Raw genomic sequence first — 19,993 nt, 5'->3', positions numbered from 1 at the left:
AGGCTCCTAACTGCTACTACATTGCAGAATAAATGCAACAGCTAAGGAATATGGATTTCCTCAACTCAGAGCAGTCAGAACATCACCTTTGAATTAAATAATTGACAGTTATAAGGGAAGAAAGATGAACATTCTTGCCATAGATTAAGCTAGTCCCAAAGCAACGGTAAAAAGGATTCCAGGAGATCAAGCCCTCCACAAGCACATCCCCTAAGATGTGACATGGCATATTACATAGGAATGTCACACAAAACATAGTGCTGCTCCTCTTCACAGTAGGTCATTGTGCATACTTAGTTGCTATTTCTCTGAACATACAGCTGTGGATGAACTAAGAGATGGTTTCTCTGAATGCACTCAACACAGATGAAATTAAAAGACAGAGATCCTCTAAATACTATGAAGAAGGCAAGGAGTATTTTTAGCATACAGGCTTCTAATGAACTTTAGCCTACTCAGATTGATGTCCAAAGATCCATTAAGCATTTTCATTTAATCCTTCTCTTAGCCATCTTGTATTGTCTAAAGCTCAGATCCATTGCCTTTTCTGTCTTAAAACCCAGCCAGTCAAGTTCACTTATAGTTTACTTTTCCTCCTCTCTATTTTGTATCACCAGATTTTCCTTCCCCAGTGCAGATCAGACTCTAGAATGCTAAGTCCAGGCTTTTTCTACTCGAGAACTTATTCTTTTGGTTCAAACCAAGATCAGTCTGAAGCTTATCACATCTTTGCTTAATCTAGATATTCATAGAGGTATCCTATTCATCTGGATAAGAGTCAGCTGTGTTCTGAGTTATTTAAAAGGGTTTTAAAGTATAAATCTGAATTGTGGCATCAGAGTTTTAAATCCTTTTGAGTGGTTATTATGGTCACCTCTGAGCTCCTATATCAAAATATAAAGTTTTTTTTGTGTTGTTGTTTGTTTTTAGGAAAAATTTATTCACTGAAAGGGATGTGAAGTATTGGAACAGGCTGCCCAGGGAAGTTGTTGAGTTGCCAGACCTGGAGGTCTTCAAAAAATGTTTGTCATTGCTGCTGACAGCAGAAGTTTTCACTAGAAATTTGAACCTTTGTTCCACCTGTGTTAAGTAGGTGGAAATTTATATTGTCATTTAGCAATACATAATAGAAGTGAACTAAGCATACACTATTCTTCAGAAGAAAATTATCTGTGCAAGGAAAGTGAAGCTGAAGACCCCAATGAAAATAATAATACAACAGTGAGGAAAGGAGTCTAGACAGTCATCCATTGATGGTTCATAGTACTTTGGAACAGAAAGACTAGAGGAGGATACTGCACTGTGCTAGAAGTGGGTGTAGGACTACAGAGGCACTGCAGCATCAACTGCTATCCAGTGTGAAGGTGGTAATGATTTCCATTCAGAACATGTTTCTCTAATATAAACAAAACCATCATGATCTACATCAACTAAACCAAAATCAAAGGGCAAAGCATAACCACATGATATAAATGCATCAGCAGTTTTACTTTAGGGCTCCTGTCAGTTCATTTGTACTGACTGGAATAGTTAGTTACAGGACAGGTGTGCTAACATGGTCACAAATGTCTGAAAATCTTTATCCAGTCAGCTGTAAAAACTGTCATTAATTGGTCTAGTTTTCTTCACTTTCTGCAGTTATTCAGCGTAGACAAAACAAGTTAGCAGAACCGCTTGTGGCAAATTTCTCTTAAATTCACATTTTTATATAAAAAGTCAAAGTGAATATATTTTACATGTTAAGGTTTTGTGTATTTTTAAATTAAGATATGTTTCTACCTACAGAAGTGTGAATTGAGAAAGGCTAGAGCAAGAGAAAACAAAAATCTTTCAATCCTGATTTCAATATTGAAACCATCCATAGCCTTGCACAAGTCTATCAAATTACTGGTATTCATTTTCTCATCCCTGAAAAATGGGTTGATAACTCCTCATATATTGCAGGAGGATTACTGTTTTTATAGCTCTCTGAAGACTAAAAACAGTACTGAAGTACAAACAGATGACATTTTTAATTGTATCTCAAAGGAGATGTAGACAATTCTTCATACATTTTTTGAGATTCCAATTTAGAAATGTGCTTACTTCGAGCCTTTGAACAATTTCCCTGATGTCTTCAGTACAATTATCTGCTGCAGACAGAAGAATACATTCTCCTCTTTCATAAAATATTTTGATGCTCATTAATCCAGACGTCCATCCAATAACATCTCTGCAGGAGCAGTTAAACACAACATTTTTTGATTCCTTTTCAATCAACATGATAAATTCATTGGAGATTCCAAGGAGACATTCAATGTCAGCAGACTGGCCAAAATCTCGTGCGATCACATTCCACATAATTGCTCCAACACTGAATAAATGTGCATCTTTCCTTGGTTTCACTTTTTCCTTTTTTTTTGCGCCTAAAGTAATGAAGCTAAACTTTGCTGAAGTATCCACCGTAGCTGTGGTAACAAAGTTTTCTGCCAGATCTTTCAAGTATTCTTGACGTGTCCTTGTGGCCATGGCTCGAAATTTTTCCGACTTATGTGCTGCATTTTCAGCATTAATAACTTTGGCTAAAAGGAAGTCCCTAAAGACTGCTGACTTGGGGAAGGTTACTCCTTTGGGAATGGGTGGACCAAATGGAGGTACATCTTTTGATCTTGAAACACCAACACTAGAAAGATGAAGAAAATGCAATGGTTAATTCCTTTAAAAAAAGCTCAGAAAGAAAGTAGTTACCTGTTCAGCCCAGTTACACAGATGAGTTTAGTTTTGACATGTCAGTTTTCAGATATTTTAGACACATCAAATAAAACTCATTGGGTCATCTGTTTTAAAAATGCCTTTTTTCTTCTAAGCGTATAAAGGATATTGTGAATATAATCACATACACAGAGGTTGACTTGAAACATAGAGGTTTCAAGGTTGACTTCTTAGGGTGTCAGTGTCTCTTTTGTTTAGTGGAATAAGTTTAAAAATCCTTTGCACGATATAAATGAGATGCAAGATTTTAAAAAATGATTTAGATCCACCTATCATTTTCAGGTTTCACAAAGTTTCATTAGAACTATGAAAAATATGAATACAAACAGAATTGATTTCAATACTTATACATCTTTGCAAGGGTAAGAATGTGAATACAGACAAAACGTATCAGTGCAAAACATGTTGGTAACGGGAGCATTTTGCACCACTTTAAAGTGCCTATTCTAAGTTCATAATACTTGCAATTCTTTATAGGTACAGTTCACAGCAAGATGTAAAGGGCAATGGAAATATTTTTTCCTCACTGACACTCAGTTATACCTACAATTGGTATTTATGTAATATATTTTATCTGTAAAAAGGATTTCAAAATACCATGCAAACTAGGTACGGCTACTACTAGATTGACTGAAATGCATTAACATTTGGGATGACAGATATAAGTTAGTAATAGAAAAATGTAACTTATGAAATACATACATCATGTAAGCACAAAAGATTTACTAAAACAAAACCAAGTTTTACAAGATACGAAAAGCAATGTGATCCAACCTCACAAGGTACTTTGAATTTCATTCTAAAAAAAAGAAAATGAAACATTCATAGCTGCTAAATCTGTGCCACTGTCTTTGAAGTCCTTGTCATTATTTGCACAATTCCCATATGCTTCCAGCTCAGGTAACCTTGCTAGAATTCATGATGCAATAACTTAACTGTGAGTTAAGGTGAACTGAAATTTGAGATGTTGTTACGATCCCCCAAAACTTCTCATTCAACTCAATGACTCACCCTGGTGCCCTGGTGTCATATGGTCATGCTCAGGAATTTATATATATTAATAGCATTCTGAAGTATTTTGTTTTAAATCACTTTCTTACTTCAAAAAAGGAAATGTACGATGCATATTCTAAACTAATTTCCACAAGTCTGACTGGAAATCTAATTTTCACTAAAATGTAATATCCCATTTTTGTGCTCATGAATCAACAACACAGAGTTTTGCACACTCATTTAAGTCTACAAACAGTACCCTATTAGTTTAGATGTGTGCAAGAGAGACATTGGGGCTTCAAACTCATAGAAAATGAAGCAAAAATTTTAAAATTGTATACATCATATCTCTAGAAAGTACAAAACCGTTAGAAAAAGCAGATCCATTGCATTAATAGCAAACTTAAATACTTATAAGGTTCTACTCACCTATAGCACACATTTTCAGTACAAGGATTATGCACTTTGACAATGACAAATACATGTTGAAAGTGGGAACGAATATTTTTTGGAGTAAAAGGAAGCGCTCCTGGCTCTTGGAAGACAATGGTAACTATGTCATTTCCTATATGCCTTTTCCTTAGCAGCTAGACAAGAAACATGCATTGAAAAATTAGTTATTAAAAAAAATAAATCATATCACAATGTCTTAATTCTGACAAAAACAACAACAAAAAAAAAAACTACAAGTGATTCTTAATTTTTCCTTAAATAACTTTCAATTAATCATATCCTGGATATTTACCAATAAAAGGTATCAGGCTAAATGGAAAAAAAATAAAAAAAAATAAAGGAAAAAAAACCAGCAAAGTTTACAAAAACACTAACGAATTTTCCCAACACTGTACAACTTCAGCTCATTTCTCTTTTACTCTATGAAAACAGAATAAACGGTTTCTCTCACATCACAATTGTAATAAAAATGTTACACCGCTGGACATTTCTTATTATTCAGAAAACTACACATTGGTTCCTTTTTACAGAGGAAAATATCTGCTTCTATATGAAAAATATAATACTGCTTTTCTTTCTCTATAAACTACTTCCTCCTACTGCATTTTTATTAATCATCATTCTTATCATGATGACCAAAAAAACCCCACAGTAAAATGGCATTCACTTTCCTAATTGGAAAATGTCATACCTCTCAAATATTTTACACATTTATTATTATTTTTAAATAACCTTGCTTATAAAACAGCCATTTATATTACTAGATGCAAACAAGTAGTCTGACATCTACTAGGATGTAAATACCTACCTAAAGTCTGACAAGGACCTTGCACTTTCAACTAATAGCATACAGAAACTTCAAGTTCTACTTGAGCTCTAATTTAAGTAAAAAGGATGCAAGAAATCCTTTAACTAAAGGAGCAAGGAAAAATTCTACATCAAGCTCGTTTTACAGAATACAATCTTTCCAAAAAAGTTTGTTTTAATTATCTCAGTTCCATTAAAAGTATTTCAGCAATCAAGAGAAAAAGCTAAGCTGCATATGCTAAAGCCTAAGACCCATAAGCGTTTCATTACATCTCCTAAATAATAGAGGATGGTATTTTAAAGGTAGTGAGAAGGGCCAAAGCTAGTGCTTAAAGCACTACCGTTATCTATATTATTTTTAAAAAGACTTCTGATAAAACTAACACATATAAATAGAACAGAAAGTATTTGGTGTTATTCTATCATGTGACTTGGTCATTTTTTTCACATTTTAAAGATTAAAATCAAAGTAACTGGCTATTTGAGCAGATTAAAATATACAACCTCTTGTGGACAAATTGCTCTATAAATTATATGGAATTGATCACAGAAATAAGTGCATCAGGTACACTTTAATTAGAGCTAGTGAACACTAGTTCTACACTTTAATTAGAGCTAGGTAGATCACAGTAGTGAAGTATAAATTCATGTTTAAGAGGTTATTATTATCTCACAGGTTGGAATTCACACTGTAGTTAAATTTGTAAGACACTTTTCAATTACAAGGTAAAAGGTGATCCATTTCTCCTCTTGTTATGTAAATAAATCCCTTTACTTTCTTCTCACTTCAGAAAGTGCCTCATGCCTATACCTATATCTTTCAACGGAGCAATGTTACAAAAACTAGAAAGCTCTCTCCTGTTTAAAATTACATTTATTTCTCAAGACAAGTGCTGTTTTCAAGAATACTTTCTGCTTTTGTAGAACTCTAAGAGGTTCTGCTGGTCACCATAGGCTGCTCAAACAAGAATAGCACTCACATAGTAAGAGATATATTTTAGAAATGTTTGAAATTGTACTAAAAAAATATCCTTTATAAAATGATGTCAGTGCTCATATCCTACATCTAAACTACTGTTTCAAGAGCTTAAACCTTTAACAGGCACAAAAATGGTAAATAGAAAGTCAAGTAATTTTTAAAAACCTTATCACGCTTGCTGAGATCTTAGTGACTTCTTCAACATTTTAAAATAAAATTCATGTAATGTTGTTATAAATAACTGTCATGCATAGGTGGTCAGTGAACTTACACAACGCAAAGCACAGTCGTATGTCTGTGCACAGAGAATCATAATGCAAAGAACTGGAAAGGGAAGAGAAAAACTGGGGTGATCAAGAAGATGGAAAGAAGTGCTCTGGATAGGATAAAGGAATAGGAAAGAATAAGGTGGTCAATGGATAAGAAGGAAGGAACATACTTCCCTGGGAAATGTGAGTTAAGGATAGCATACTGAAAATGAAAGAGGAATTGATGGAAACTGGAACTAAGCAAAAAGACTTAAACTCTTCTCTAGTTTCTATTCCATAACCTATATTTTCCTCCCAACTTTCACATCCTTTTTTTTTCCCCCTCCTCAGGTTCTCAGTTTCCCCTTCCTCTCCCATTTTGAGGTCTGCTCAGGTTGGTTCCCTCCCTTTCTAACATACTCTAGAGATTCTCATGCCAATGCAGAGCACAAGAGAAACTCTCAACAGGGTCCACAGATTATGGAGGATTACTTACAGTAAGGAGATATCAAACACTCTGACATCTTTCCAGTATCAATATAAATTGCCACAGTAGAATTTGAAAAACAACCCAGCCAAGTATGATAGGCAGTCAACAGGACACCAGTGAAATTTTACTTAGAATACAAGAGGGGAGTCCAGTAAGGAAAGTAGGTTAGAGAAGCAGAACCCATTAGATGAAAATTAGTTACACCAAATAATAATTAACTTTGACATTTTAACTACAATACTCAATTCTTAATTTTCAGATATGCATCTCTGAAGAAAAGTATTTACTGTCACAAAACAGCACATTTATGGGTGATGCACAGCCATAAGTATCTACCCACATGAGTGGAATATTATTTACCTTGTCCAATTGCAAAACAAGGAATTCTTGTTGTTATACCAGTGAAAAAGATAATCTTCATTCAAATAAATGAAGAAATGTTAAGACTGAACTAAGAAAAAAATTCCAAACTTTGTTTAGCACATTTCTAAAATTGGCTTTAGAAAGTTCTAATTTCAATATCTGTTATTAATCTGTACAAAAACCAGAAACAATCAAAAGATACTGCTCAAATCTGGTGAAACCAAGTCTGATATAACCCACATAACCAAGCATATGGTTATCTCAAACATTTTAGTAGTAGGTTAAATTCAAAAAGTTTGTTTCATTCTTGCATGTTTCATTTAAGTTTTCATCAAACCAAGTGAAAATTGATTATTTGAATTGATGTGGATTAATTAGGTCTAACCACGTTTACAGAAGCAGACTACAAATGTGTGAGTGGGAAATTTGCAAAGGAATCATTTGGAAAGGGAATTTGCAAAGGTAAAGTTTAAAGGAGAAAGCCTTGAACTGTGACTTGAAAAAAAGGCCAGGAAAGAAAAAGGAAATGGCCACAATAGGGCTGGTAGTCTTTTCTATCCTAGGGAAGGAACAGCTGACTTGAAAGTTCCCAGCCTATGTTGCAGCCAAAGTAAAAATTACCTTGCTTTTTGGATCTCCTGCTGGCTCTAAAACTAGAGAGATGTCCTGATCAGTGACCAAGCAGGGCGTAGTTATGTCCTGGAAGAAGCAACAAACAGTTCTGGTGTGGCCTGGTTTTGGCTCACAGGTATGTGGAATCTAAGAAAAGCTCTGTGCCTGCTCATTGAAGGTCTTACTTCCAGATGATGAAGAGTGAGGGACTCGGTATCTTGTCCAGTCATTATCAATCAAAGGACATATGTATAGGGTGCAATAACCTCATTGCTAGTACATACACAATACGCTAGCAAAAACTAACTATTCAATGGGGGTCTTCACTGCTAATAGAATCCAAAATGAAAATTATCATAGTCCCTAATTTCCCCTTACTTGGCTACATAGTTAGTGAGACAAATTCTGATGAGACAAAAAACATTCACATTCTATAGCACCTGTAAGTGTGTCTCTGTGTTGAGCACAACTGATGCAACTGTAACTGGGGTCTTCAGCATCTAAAATGGCTCAAGGAAAAAGACCTAATCCAGTTTTATCCTAGCTTGTGAAAAATAACATAGTTGGTAGATTTCACATTCCAGTATGCACTTTAGAACTATACTGTAATAGAAGAAAATTTAACAACGATTATACATCCTTTTTGAACATTAAGGCTGGCTAAATCCTGGTTATTTGGGTGCACTTCATTAAGACAGTGTCCATGCTGTACAAATACCACTAGATCCCAACACCTAAAATAATGTGGGAGCGGTCTTCAGATAGGTATACTACTTGAACCTGGAAAACTGCCACATTATTTTGTTCCCAAGATAGCGATGAATTACAATATGATGCTTCTAGTAAATATTGAACCTGTTAAAGTGACAATGATGAGTGCTTACTAAAACACTGTGGAAAGGAACATTTGTTGCTGGGGGAAACCATGAAGTTAAAATTGGAAGATTTTCCTATATACAAGAATCAGCACCTGTCTATAAAGGACACGTAAGGAAACGATGAAAATGAAAGGAAAGCAAAGGAAGAAGTGAAAGGACAGTAATAGGGGGTGTCTGAGCAACACAGCAGTGAGGCTGACAAACAACAAACAATTATGAAAATTAGTGAAATAGTGTCAAGAGGATATACCATTCTCACAAACAAGGGCAAGTCATGAAAGAAACAAAATCCAAGTAAGGTCATATTTACTGTCATTGCCTGTGATAAACTATGAAAATATGCATTATTCCCTTTCAAGGCAAGCTCATTCAGTGTATTGTATCATAATAAGTGTATAAATTTTCCTATTTACATGTTATTTCCAGTCAAAGACCAACTATTCAGTTTTCTATGACTGCAACAGGCTCTGCACTAGTGCCTTGCTAACAAGTCTTTTGTAAATAAATATATAAATTAAAACTGGTTATTTGAAATACATCAATGTTTTTGGACTCTACCATGATATTTCCTTCCATGGTATAATCCTCAGCCTTTAATTTATTAAAAACATATAGTATCTTAGGAAAATCAGAACAATTTTACAAATGTGTAAAAGCGAGGTATTCTTGTGTGAAAATCAAATTAAAGCATAAACTTAAAATAAGAGTTAAACCATTATGAGTGATTACAGAGAGGGCTTACTAAATCAATCCTGTACAGTAATAACGTATAAGTGAAAGTTCAGAGAAGTGGAGCAATCTCAAGTTAGTGATAACGATCCAATATATTGATCACTAGCTACTGGCACAGCTGGGGATGTGATACAGCCGAACATTCTGTCCTCTAAAAGCTACACGTTCTAAGATGTGATTTGTCTAAACTTTCATATTATTCACATAGTGAAGATTTTTTTGTATTTTTATTCCTAATTTAATTTCTTTAAACTGCATCTAAAACCTAACTGTAATGGAATAAAATTCACAGTTGTCTTAACTGTTCCCAAGAAACAGTTCTTCAACAGTTCAGAACATTATGCACTAACTACTTAAAATACATTAATGTTATATACTTTCTTCCATTTCAATTTTCATTTTTCCTACGTTAAAAATTTTAATAATTTCATCTTTTTGTTGCTGCCTTGACATGTCTTCTTTCTCATGAGATCTACTGACACAAAAGATGCAAATCATACCGTTTAACAAACACAAACCACAACTTTCATATGCTTTCACAAAGAAAATGACATAGCATGTTTATTTCATGACAACACTCCAAAATGACTGAAGCCTTTATATCTCACACTGCAACGAGATAATATTCAAATAAATCCAACAGTTTTTTGTGGTGGTTGTTTTTTTTAATCTGCAGGGCTAGAAAAATGCGGAGTGGAAGCATAGAAAGTTTCTGAAGTGTTAACATTGATATATTATACCAAATGTGCTTGTACTTTTTAATTTGGTCACGCATCTCAGACAGGAAAGACAGAATAACCTTACTGGTGCACACTTTGGTTGCTGTGCTATTTTTTAGCCATCCTTAATGCTTTAAAGATATTCTGAATTACCACATAAGCAAAGAATTCTCCATGAATAAAGCTAAGTACAGGGTAGTTTTCTGTCTTCACAAGCAGACACATTGAAGGATACACGTAGCCATTTATTACTAAGCTGATACATTAACAAAAAATTTCAAGATCAGTAACATTTAGTACAATCATTTAAAGATCTTATTGCATACATATTTTAACCATAAGATTATTTTTGAGCTTTATTCCATCCAATATTTAAAACATACATAGGGTGTAAATCCCACCCAACTTGAGAATAATTGATTGACCATGGGGAAATTATGCTGAGTAATAAAACCATGAAATGGAGGGTATGGAAGTAACTTAATGAATTGTAAATATATGTTATAAAAATCTTTTTATTATCCTAATGTATTACATGATTAAAAAAAAAAACAAATGTTGCGTAAAAAAACATACAGCTTAAGATCAGTGTTACTTAAAAACTCAAACACCTCTAAAGTAAAATTATATTGAAAATGGAAAAGTTAAATAACATACCTGTTGCCTGTTACTGGGCATGTATGGAAGCATTGTTGATACATGAAACATTAACTCATAATCTTTATAAGTAGTATAGAGGGAATGAGTTCCTGTTGAATCAGCTGAAAATGAATTTAATCATAAGACGGTCAGTAAAAAAGAACATTCAGATTACTTTTTAGGACAATGTTCTTTGCATGCTATGATTTAAACCTATGAATGGAATTTTAAACTTTTTTTTTTTTCAACAGGACAAAACAGTTTGTATCAGCTAAAGATCTCTTAAATTTCATATTATGACATAGATGGATCCTGCAAGAAGTTGCCCAGAGACAGCTGTCTATGAGATGACCTTATTTTGAATATATTGTCAAGTACTGTTATGTCTTAATATCTCATGGAAATAAAAATAAATGAACAAACATTTAGCTACTTAAGTATAATTTTATATTATTTATATATTTAGACATATTCATTATTTTAAATGTCAATAAAGACAATTGACTAATCCCATATTTCACCAAAAATAAAATACTGACACAGTGCTACTTCGAATCTCACAATAAAACACATAATGAAGATCAGACATTTCAAAAACATAAAATACGTACATTATACATTGTAGTACAAGGCAAAAATAGTTTTATTGGAAATTTTCAGATCTTTTAAAAATTGTTAAAACACACTTCATCTATGATATGACTATTTTGGAAGTTTAGTAATGCAATTCTCATTTCAGAATGTTTACCACATTTTTTTTTATCCACTTTCTTCGATATGTCTGGATTATTTAGGTAAGAATAATTAACTTCAAAGCAGGAGGTGGGAAGCAAGGTATAACGTCAAGGCAGTTATCAGTTTTTCTTCCCTTTTTATGTTCACTGATTTCTTGTGTATAATTTTATATCTTCCACAGCTCTCTTTTACAGCTTTTTTCTTTTTTTTTTTTCTTTTTTTTTTTTTTTTTAATAGCAACAGTATTCCAAAAAGAAAGGAACTCTGTCTGTCTGTGTTAGCTCTCCTTTTCAAAGTACACAAACATACACTTAGGTGTAAAATTCAACAGTAACTGTAGTGCATACCTTCAGCCCTAAATTTGAAAATATTTAGGTGTGTTTATAATTTTGAATATGTTCATATTCATATTACCTCATCAGTTATGTTTGTATAACTTAAAATTAATTCATTAATATTAATGTGTATGAATTATAGTTTCATAACAAATAGGGAGCTAAAAAAAGCAGCTATTACTGCACTCCTCTATTTTAAAATCCTTGTTGAAATTAATTCCATTATAACTTTTCCATGCCATTCAGAAAGAGTTTTAAGGATATAGGAGGAGGAAGTCAATTATTTTATAAAATATAAATATCTGCCTAAACTACATTGATCTTGGCAACCCTAGTCCCTGATTTTTCTTTTTATTTTACAATTAGATATTAACTAAAGTTAAAGTATCTTGAACAGCTATTGCATAGTTATTCCCTTTAAATAGCGATTCAGAAAGGTAGATTATTTACCTTTAAATCCATGTTTTTCTTATACAACGTCCTACTTAGCGAAGTACTTGATCTAGCATGCAGAATTTGGAAATGAGCTAGCAAGTTTTTTGTTTGAAGTTTAGTCCCTTACATTATGCAACGTAAAATTTTGTAACTCAACAGATTTTTTAGGGAACACCTATTAAGACTCTCTCTGAATTTACAGAATGGTTGCTACTACAAACATTTTGCTAACATTTCAGAAAAAAAGTTATACCTGTCATACTGTTATACTGTCATTCTTTTGCACCTTGTTCTTTTCTGAATACTAGTTTTACTTCACAAAGTTTGAGAAAAATCAGCTAACTTTTTAAAATAAATTCATGTTCATATGAATCATTTCAGCTTTTTTTTTCAGAAAAGCACTGTTTACTAAACACAAGTGAAACAACAATATTTGTCTTAATTGTATATAACTAAATTTGTAACATTTCTTCAATTTCTTTCCGTTTATTTCTCTCTTTACAGGCTTGAAGTAACATAATTAAATACTGAACATTAATATTCTCATTTGTAATGTTCCAATAATAGTATTTTAATATCTCATTTCTAGTTGATTGATACGCTTTAAAATATATAATACACAAATTATATAGTAATGAAATCACTAGGTTTCCTTTGATCTAAGAATTCAGAATTGGATGATATTCAAAATGCACTAAATATGGGCAGAGAAGAGTTTGTAATTAATATTCCAATTTTTTCACATCTGTTCTGGGTCTAGACAGGATGGAGTTAATTTTCTTCATAGGAGTCCATATGGTGCTTTTTCTATATGTGACCAAAACAGTGTTGATAACGCATCAGTGTTAGCTATTGCTGAACTGTGCTTGCACAGCATCAAGGCCTTCTCTGTTTCTCACACTGTCTACCCCCTCACCCTGGGAGTAGGCTAGGTGTAAGCAAAAGTTTCAGGGGGACACAGCTGGAACAGCTGGCTCAAATTGAGAAGACATTCAATACCCTATAATGTCACGTTCTACAGTAAAACTGGAGTGGGGGTTGTTTTCCCAAGTCAGCTGTTTCTCAGAGACTGGTTGGGCAGCAGTGTGCTGTTGGGAAGTGCAAGTGACTGCCTGTGCATCACTTGGGTGCTTTTTTTCTTGGATTGGTTGAGGTTTTTTTTGTGAATTCCCCCACCCCATAACTTATTAAACTGTCTTTATGTCAGCCCACAAGTCTTTCCTCACTTTTGCCTTCCCAATTCTCGCCCTCATCCAACTGGGGAACAAGGGAGTGGGCAACTGGTTGGGGGCTTACAAACCAGCCAGGGTTGGCCCACCACAACATTCCACGTTCTACATTCCATAAAGAATGGATCACTTATCAAAATATTAAATAAACAGACAAGCAAAACCAAATCAAAACAAAAACACAACACAACACACAGCAAGTCAAGCATTTGTGAACAGAAAAACTTAATAAATGCAAGCCCTTCAAAACTGAGCAAGAAATATTACAGAAACATTATGCCTACCAAAAGTGTGGCTACTAGAGATGAAATTATTGCACTATTCTGAAACTTCAGGCAGTCAGATCAATGTATTCTCCAATTATAATTATGACACACTGTAACACTTGCTGTGCCTTTATATTAAAAAAGGAGTATAAAAAAAAAAAAGATGATAATTAAGTCAGTATTTTATATTTAATATAAAACTGAAGACTACATTTGTGAACTCTCTTAATTCCATACTGCTTGTTGTAAACTGTGCAAACAAATTATGATAGGCCAATATCATTAATGGAATACAGTATTAGAAGAATAATAAAATGTTACTGAATGGTATGTAGGCAATGCCAATCAATAACATTTGTTCATACTGAAGCACAGCAAATTTATTGACAGATCAGTATATTTTCACATGTCAAAATTAGCAGGTGATATTTGGTCATGCTCTGGGTGAAAAAGCAGAACCACGCACCCTTTGCCCTTTTGAATTTTTCATCCCTATTTGTCAACCCATCCATCCCACAAGTCTGACATCTGCAGTGTGTTAATATTTCTACATGTTATTTTGAAAAGTGAAATATTATTCTGTACTGTAATAGGATGCAATAGTCTCTATCAAGTCTGAATTTATTAATGTTAAACAAGTATGGATTTAAGCAAAGAGGCAAAAATTTTAATAAAATCAAACATAGTGCTCAAGTTGCAAAGCTTGTCTCCCTTCACTGCAAAAGCATGAAGTTTTCCACCAACTCTGAGTACCACATTTGCCACTGAAGAGTGGCCTACAGACAGTTTATTAGCTGCCCACTAATCACAAGCTACACACACTAGACATTTCCAAAAGTTTCTAATATGAATCCAGTCTCTCTTCTAATGCATACAGGAGAGGTGAAAACCCATCCTAGCCAGTATCAGTTTAATAACAGAAGGATAATCCTTTTATGACTACAACACCGGCTGGCGGTCAAGTGTACTATTTCAAAAAAGCAAAAAATCCAGATGTATTCCAGTTAAATGAAGACTGATGACTAAGTAGCAAAAACATGCAAGAGATCCCTAATAACCAGATTAGATCAGGTGAATAGATTGCAGGAAGAACAGAGAAGCTTGGAACTTATCTATTCCTAGATCTCTGTGACTCTCTGAAAGGCAAAAAGATCCCTTATAAGAAAAGATCTTCCTTAATTTTCTTTAGGTATTTCTCTCTAACCTTCCTTCTTGGCAGCTTACCTTTAACAGTTCAAGCAACTTTTCCATTTGATTATAAGGACAGGTAGAAAACGCACATAAGTAACAGGATTTAATAGCTTAAAAAAAATCTATGTGGCTAACAAAAAAATTTTTTTTTTTTTTTTTTTTTTTTTTACCTACAAGCCATCTACAGTAGATAAAAAAAAATGCAGATGTCATAGACAAGTAACTGTAAAAAAATAAGGATATTAAAAAAATTGCATACTACAATAAAGTAGATAAGCATCTAGATATCCGTAGGTCACAACATATAGTGGTCAGTTGTCAAAATCACGTTAAAACCACATTAAGCTAAAAGAATGAGTTAAGTTGAATTTAAAGGCAACAAACAGCAATGCTAATAAAGATGTGTCAACATGACTTTGTTAACAGCAATATATCAGTTCCTATTTTTGCTACAAAAATCAGCAACACAAAAAAAAAAGTTTGTACAAATAAATCACATTATTGCACTGCTGAACCGTATTACTTAGGGAAACTGAGAGACCTGAGGAAGTGGATAGTAGTAATACATTGGTAAGGTAGATGAATGTTTATCAGTTACAGAAGGTTAACATGCTTACCGTGCATGCATTAGAAAAGTTGTCTATGTGATAAAACTTGAATGTTAGCATGTGTGAGAAAAGAAAATTGAGAAAACTTGACTGCAACTCAAATATAAACCTCAACATATATGTTGGTTAAACAGAAGCAAAGTTTAAGTGAAATAAGTAAAATGTTCCCTTTTCCTGACTCCGGATTTCAAATTATTTGTCTTTTATTTTGCCAATACGAATAAGGTGTTAAAATGTAGCTGTGAAATTCTCAAACACATCAAAAATCACATAGTTAATATCATCTTAACTAAGTACAAGCAAGTTAGATAAGTTGCTTTAATTTTCAGTTCTACTAATATCACAAAGGAAGTAAATAACCTTTCAGACAAGGCATGATATATGTTCATCTTCCTTATTTACCACATAACATTACTAATCAAAACCCAAGGTCAAGACAATGAAAACACAGAACAGGATTTGCAGAAGATCGAATGGAGAATTGTAATTTCTACCACAGGTCAGAAACATAACTTACTTTTGTTATCTAGCTGAGCCCTGTATTTACTAAACCCTTTTAGCCGTACTCTTTGGCCCAGCAGATCAAGGAACTCCTCAAAAGCTGGTCCCGCCATCTCATTGTTATACATTTCTTCCTCTGTGCTTTGGCCTGCTTTGCAGTATAGGATACCAATCTTGTGTTGAAAACTCAGCTGGAATAAAAAAGAAAAAAAAGAAAGGAAATATTACAGATGCAAAGGAAATAAATGCTAGGAAAAAAAAAAATATTGACACTGTTACAATGTCTGGCAGAAAATACTGAAAAATGAAAACTCGTGTTCTGATTTGGGAAACGAAGTCACCATGAAAAACGAACAAACCAAAAACCCGCAACATATACAAATCTGAAAAGAAAAATGAATTGACACTATCCAAATAGCTAAAAACAGTACTGGAAGACTTTTGACTTAGTTATCTACAGAAGTACAGTCTCTACTGCATGTTATAGTATGAGGACTTTAACTGGTAATTTTTGTGAACTTGTGTTCTCTCTCAGATTAAAACAAGGTAAGTTTATTTTCCTTTATTTCTACCTTTAAAAATTGACCTAAACCGATCCCTGTATGTGAACTTCCCACTCTGTAAACTTTCTAATTACATAACAGCAGCCATTCAGAAAACTTGCTTCTCACAAGACATTGTAAAAACAGTCTCCAAACAATAATTTGTTTTATTGTTCAATAAATCTTTCATCCGCCCCATAAAGTTGTCCGTTGTAAAAGTATTATTCCCTATTTTCAAAGCTTTTAATATGTAAACACAAGCTGTTCAAAGTACAGCATACTTCAATCTAGAAATCTGATTTCAGTTAAGACTTTTCTTAAATAAACTAGACTCTCAACTCTAGGATATTAATATAAAAATAACATGATTATTTCTCAGTCAGAGCATTGTCTTGTTTTCTTAGCTTTTTTGTGTACTTAAGATGACAAACTGGGAACCTCCATGTGAATGTATTGGCCCTATTATTCTTAACTGACAACTAGTAGAGTTTCACAAACTGACAGAGACCATCAGTCACACCAGATTCCCTTAACACATTTGTCTATAGACATGCTACTCAACTCTCCAGCTGTACAGACTTCTCTAAATCAAACTTCAGGATTAGTGTCTAAAATGTGAAAGACTGTATAAATATAATTCCTATTAGATCAAAGGTGACAAGAACAGTCTGCTTCACGCTAGTCATACGTAACACGGTCAGCTGTGCTAAGTATATTGTAAAACTCCAATTCACAGACATGCTACTGCACTGATGTTTTATCACAGCAATTTCTAGGAAAATTTGTAAGACTAGTACACAAAGATTGAATCAAGAAAATAGACATAAATGAAAGAAAAAAGTATCAAAGATATAATTCCAAACTTCAAATAATCTTTAATCTTCCTATTTCAATAAATGCTGCATTTCTCCACTTGAAGTGGAGAGTTGAGTATAAATAAGGCAGTTGCCAAGCATCACTTAAAACAAACAAAAAATCCATCACTATCCAAATCCTCAACATTCCTGGAGGAATAAGAGCTTTACTATGATTTTTCTAACCTATTCTTTTGTGCCTTCAACATGCTACTGCTTTTTAAAGTTCCTTTGCAATGTCTCTAATGAAATTCAAGGTTTAATGGCAACATTGTTGGCTTAATTATTTACCTTCATGTACTACCAACATATAAAAAATCCCTAATATGCCCAAATTAACAAAGATTTTTTGAAGGCCACAGACAGAATCACTAGAGGTGCCTCAGTCAGACCCCTAACCTCAGGGAAAGGGCTGGGTTGCTCCCAGCTAGCTCTTATCATTTCATTTTGATTGGCATATGTAATAGTCATCTGGAATGCTTCCTTGTCTGAAGCAGTGCCTGGGGAGTTAGGTATCTAATAAAATGTTCCAAATCGCACACTGGAAACTGTTTATTCAGTGTAAAACTAGCATGAATACTTTGTGGAGGAAGCTGGAAAAACTGCTCTTGTAAACTTCAGATTATAGGAAACAACACTGTTACTTAACGCTTCCAGCAGAAAATTTAAACGATTGTAAGCACATTGCCACCTCTACCCAAGCTCAGTGTCAAATAGCTTAACTTAAACCACAGGGAATTTAAGTTAATTTCCTTGACTTTGCATGAGAACAGAGGAATGGAGGAGTTAAGCACTAACTGAGCCATCAACAACTAACAGTATGAATGAAGGTCAAGTTAGAGAACCACTTAGGCAAAATACTCCATTCAGAAATAGACAGTCATGCTCCTTCAGTCTGTCCAAGGAGATGAGTGATTCTTGAATTAGATCTTAAGTATCAGTATAATTCCAAACAGGAGTGAAGTATACGTCTATTCTCCAAACATCCTAGCATTTCCTGGTTAAAATATTGTACTAGGAGATGGTAAAGATGTGATACTGCCCAGCCCGTGAAGGAATTAATCCTGGGTTTTCACTTCATGGCCAAGTATTGCAAACACTCAACAATTATGTACAAAGTTGATTCTACCAACACTATTGTTCCTAAACAAGACAGCAGGTGCAAGAACACTTGCAATAATTTGAACCTCTGACTGTGTGCTAGGAGCACTCATTTCCACAAAATATACAGATTTAAGCAAAGTGACTCAGCTCAGAACCAATGGGGCTTTGCAGAAACAGAAATCAAGGTACCTTTAGGAAGTCAATGCCTAAGAATGCTGTATGTACATGAGGTTTGGGAGCATCTTATATGGGCCATTAACTGATGTGAAAAACGTCAGAATATCAAATGTCAGAATATTTAAAACAAAGTTTGCCAGTTTTGGAATGGCATTGCATGCTTATACAGGTCTAAGCAAAGAATTTCAGACAACGGTTCTGATTTCATGATTTCTAAATTAGAAATATTAGACATCAGAAAATGTCTACTTCAGCTACTTGGGTATATAACTTGTATTAAGTGTGTATAGAAGTCCCTTCTGACTCAAACTGACCATGTTTAGTCAGAATTACTTACTACTGAATCCTGGCATCTTGTCTTCCTGTACAGTATAGATTCTTTATTGTGTAACAACATATTGATGACTTACACCATGTGAAGACTTTAGAGTTTTTCTGGGAAGGAACCTCAATAGCAACTATATATCCCTGCATTCAAAGTTCCTATTTTCTTGGGCTTTTTGTAAACTTTGCTCTAGAGAAAAGCAAGCTTTCCCAAAGGGATGTGAAAAAAAAAAAAAAAAAAAAAAAAAAAAACATCAAAAACCATTATCAATAAACCATTAACAGAAACATGGAGGGGAATCTAGGGGGAGATTGGAGAAAAAAAAATCCTATCTATGTTGTAGATAAATTGTTGACTTTTTCTGTAAATTTAGAGTCAAACCTAATGCTCATCATCATATAGTATAATAACTTGGAATTACTTACATTCTCAAATTAGGTCAATCATCCAATGTCCATCTATTTTCTACTGTCATTTTAGGGATAGAGTTTTAGCCACACGTTTCTTCCACAGCCCACATTAGATTTCACTGAAAACTACTCATTTCTTTCTCTACATGTTTCACAAAACTGAAACAGTTACCAGTTTGTTGAAGAACTATGCAAATATTTAATACAGTTTTACTCAAAATGGTTATCATTCTGGTAATAGTATTAATCCTCTAGATCACAATTCATATTTTTAATTCATGACATTTCAGCCACTTGTCACTTTCAGCTACCAAGCATAACTCTTTTTATATTTGCTTGATTAATAAACTGAAGGCATGAAGTACATAAGAGGATTAAAAGCATAAATGGATCCCATGCCACTTCTGTGCACAGCTTTCTCTCTATATTCAAGTAATTATCTCACAATAAGCAGTATGTAAGAGACATTAGTATCACATATTGCTTGGTGACAGCCCATTTCATAACAGGATTGAATTTTTCAGAACCGAGCACCCAGAATAAAATTCAGCGCTATGTACTGTTGTTTCTCAAAATTAAGAGTTTTAAGAGTTAATGATTAAAAATATACTGGTTGG

At 33.7% G+C, this 19,993-nt stretch overlaps 1 protein-coding gene across 7 annotated transcripts in view; it reads right to left on the bottom strand.

Annotated features, from left to right (window-relative positions):
• The window catches only part of SIPA1L2 (signal induced proliferation associated 1 like 2), a 136,744-nt gene that overhangs the window by 54,954 nt on the left and 61,797 nt on the right, over positions 1-19,993 (bottom strand). For all 7 annotated transcript variants that reach the window (XM_035320032.1, XM_035320037.1, XM_035320039.1 and 4 more), the window contains exons 6-9: positions 15,981-16,155; positions 10,683-10,786; positions 4,174-4,331; positions 2,086-2,662 (exon numbers count right to left, since the gene is read on the bottom strand). In XM_035320032.1, the coding sequence (XP_035175923.1) occupies positions 2,086-2,662; positions 4,174-4,331; positions 10,683-10,786; positions 15,981-16,155 (1,014 nt within the window). The remainder of the gene's footprint in view (positions 1-2,085; positions 2,663-4,173; positions 4,332-10,682; positions 10,787-15,980; positions 16,156-19,993) is intronic.

The sequence above is a fragment of the Oxyura jamaicensis genome, chromosome 3, assembly GCF_011077185.1.
Source record: "Oxyura jamaicensis isolate SHBP4307 breed ruddy duck chromosome 3, BPBGC_Ojam_1.0, whole genome shotgun sequence".
Lineage (NCBI taxonomy): Eukaryota > Metazoa > Chordata > Aves > Anseriformes > Anatidae > Oxyura > Oxyura jamaicensis.
Note: the sequence above shows the minus strand (reverse complement) of the source record. Positions and strands in the feature narration are given on the sequence as shown.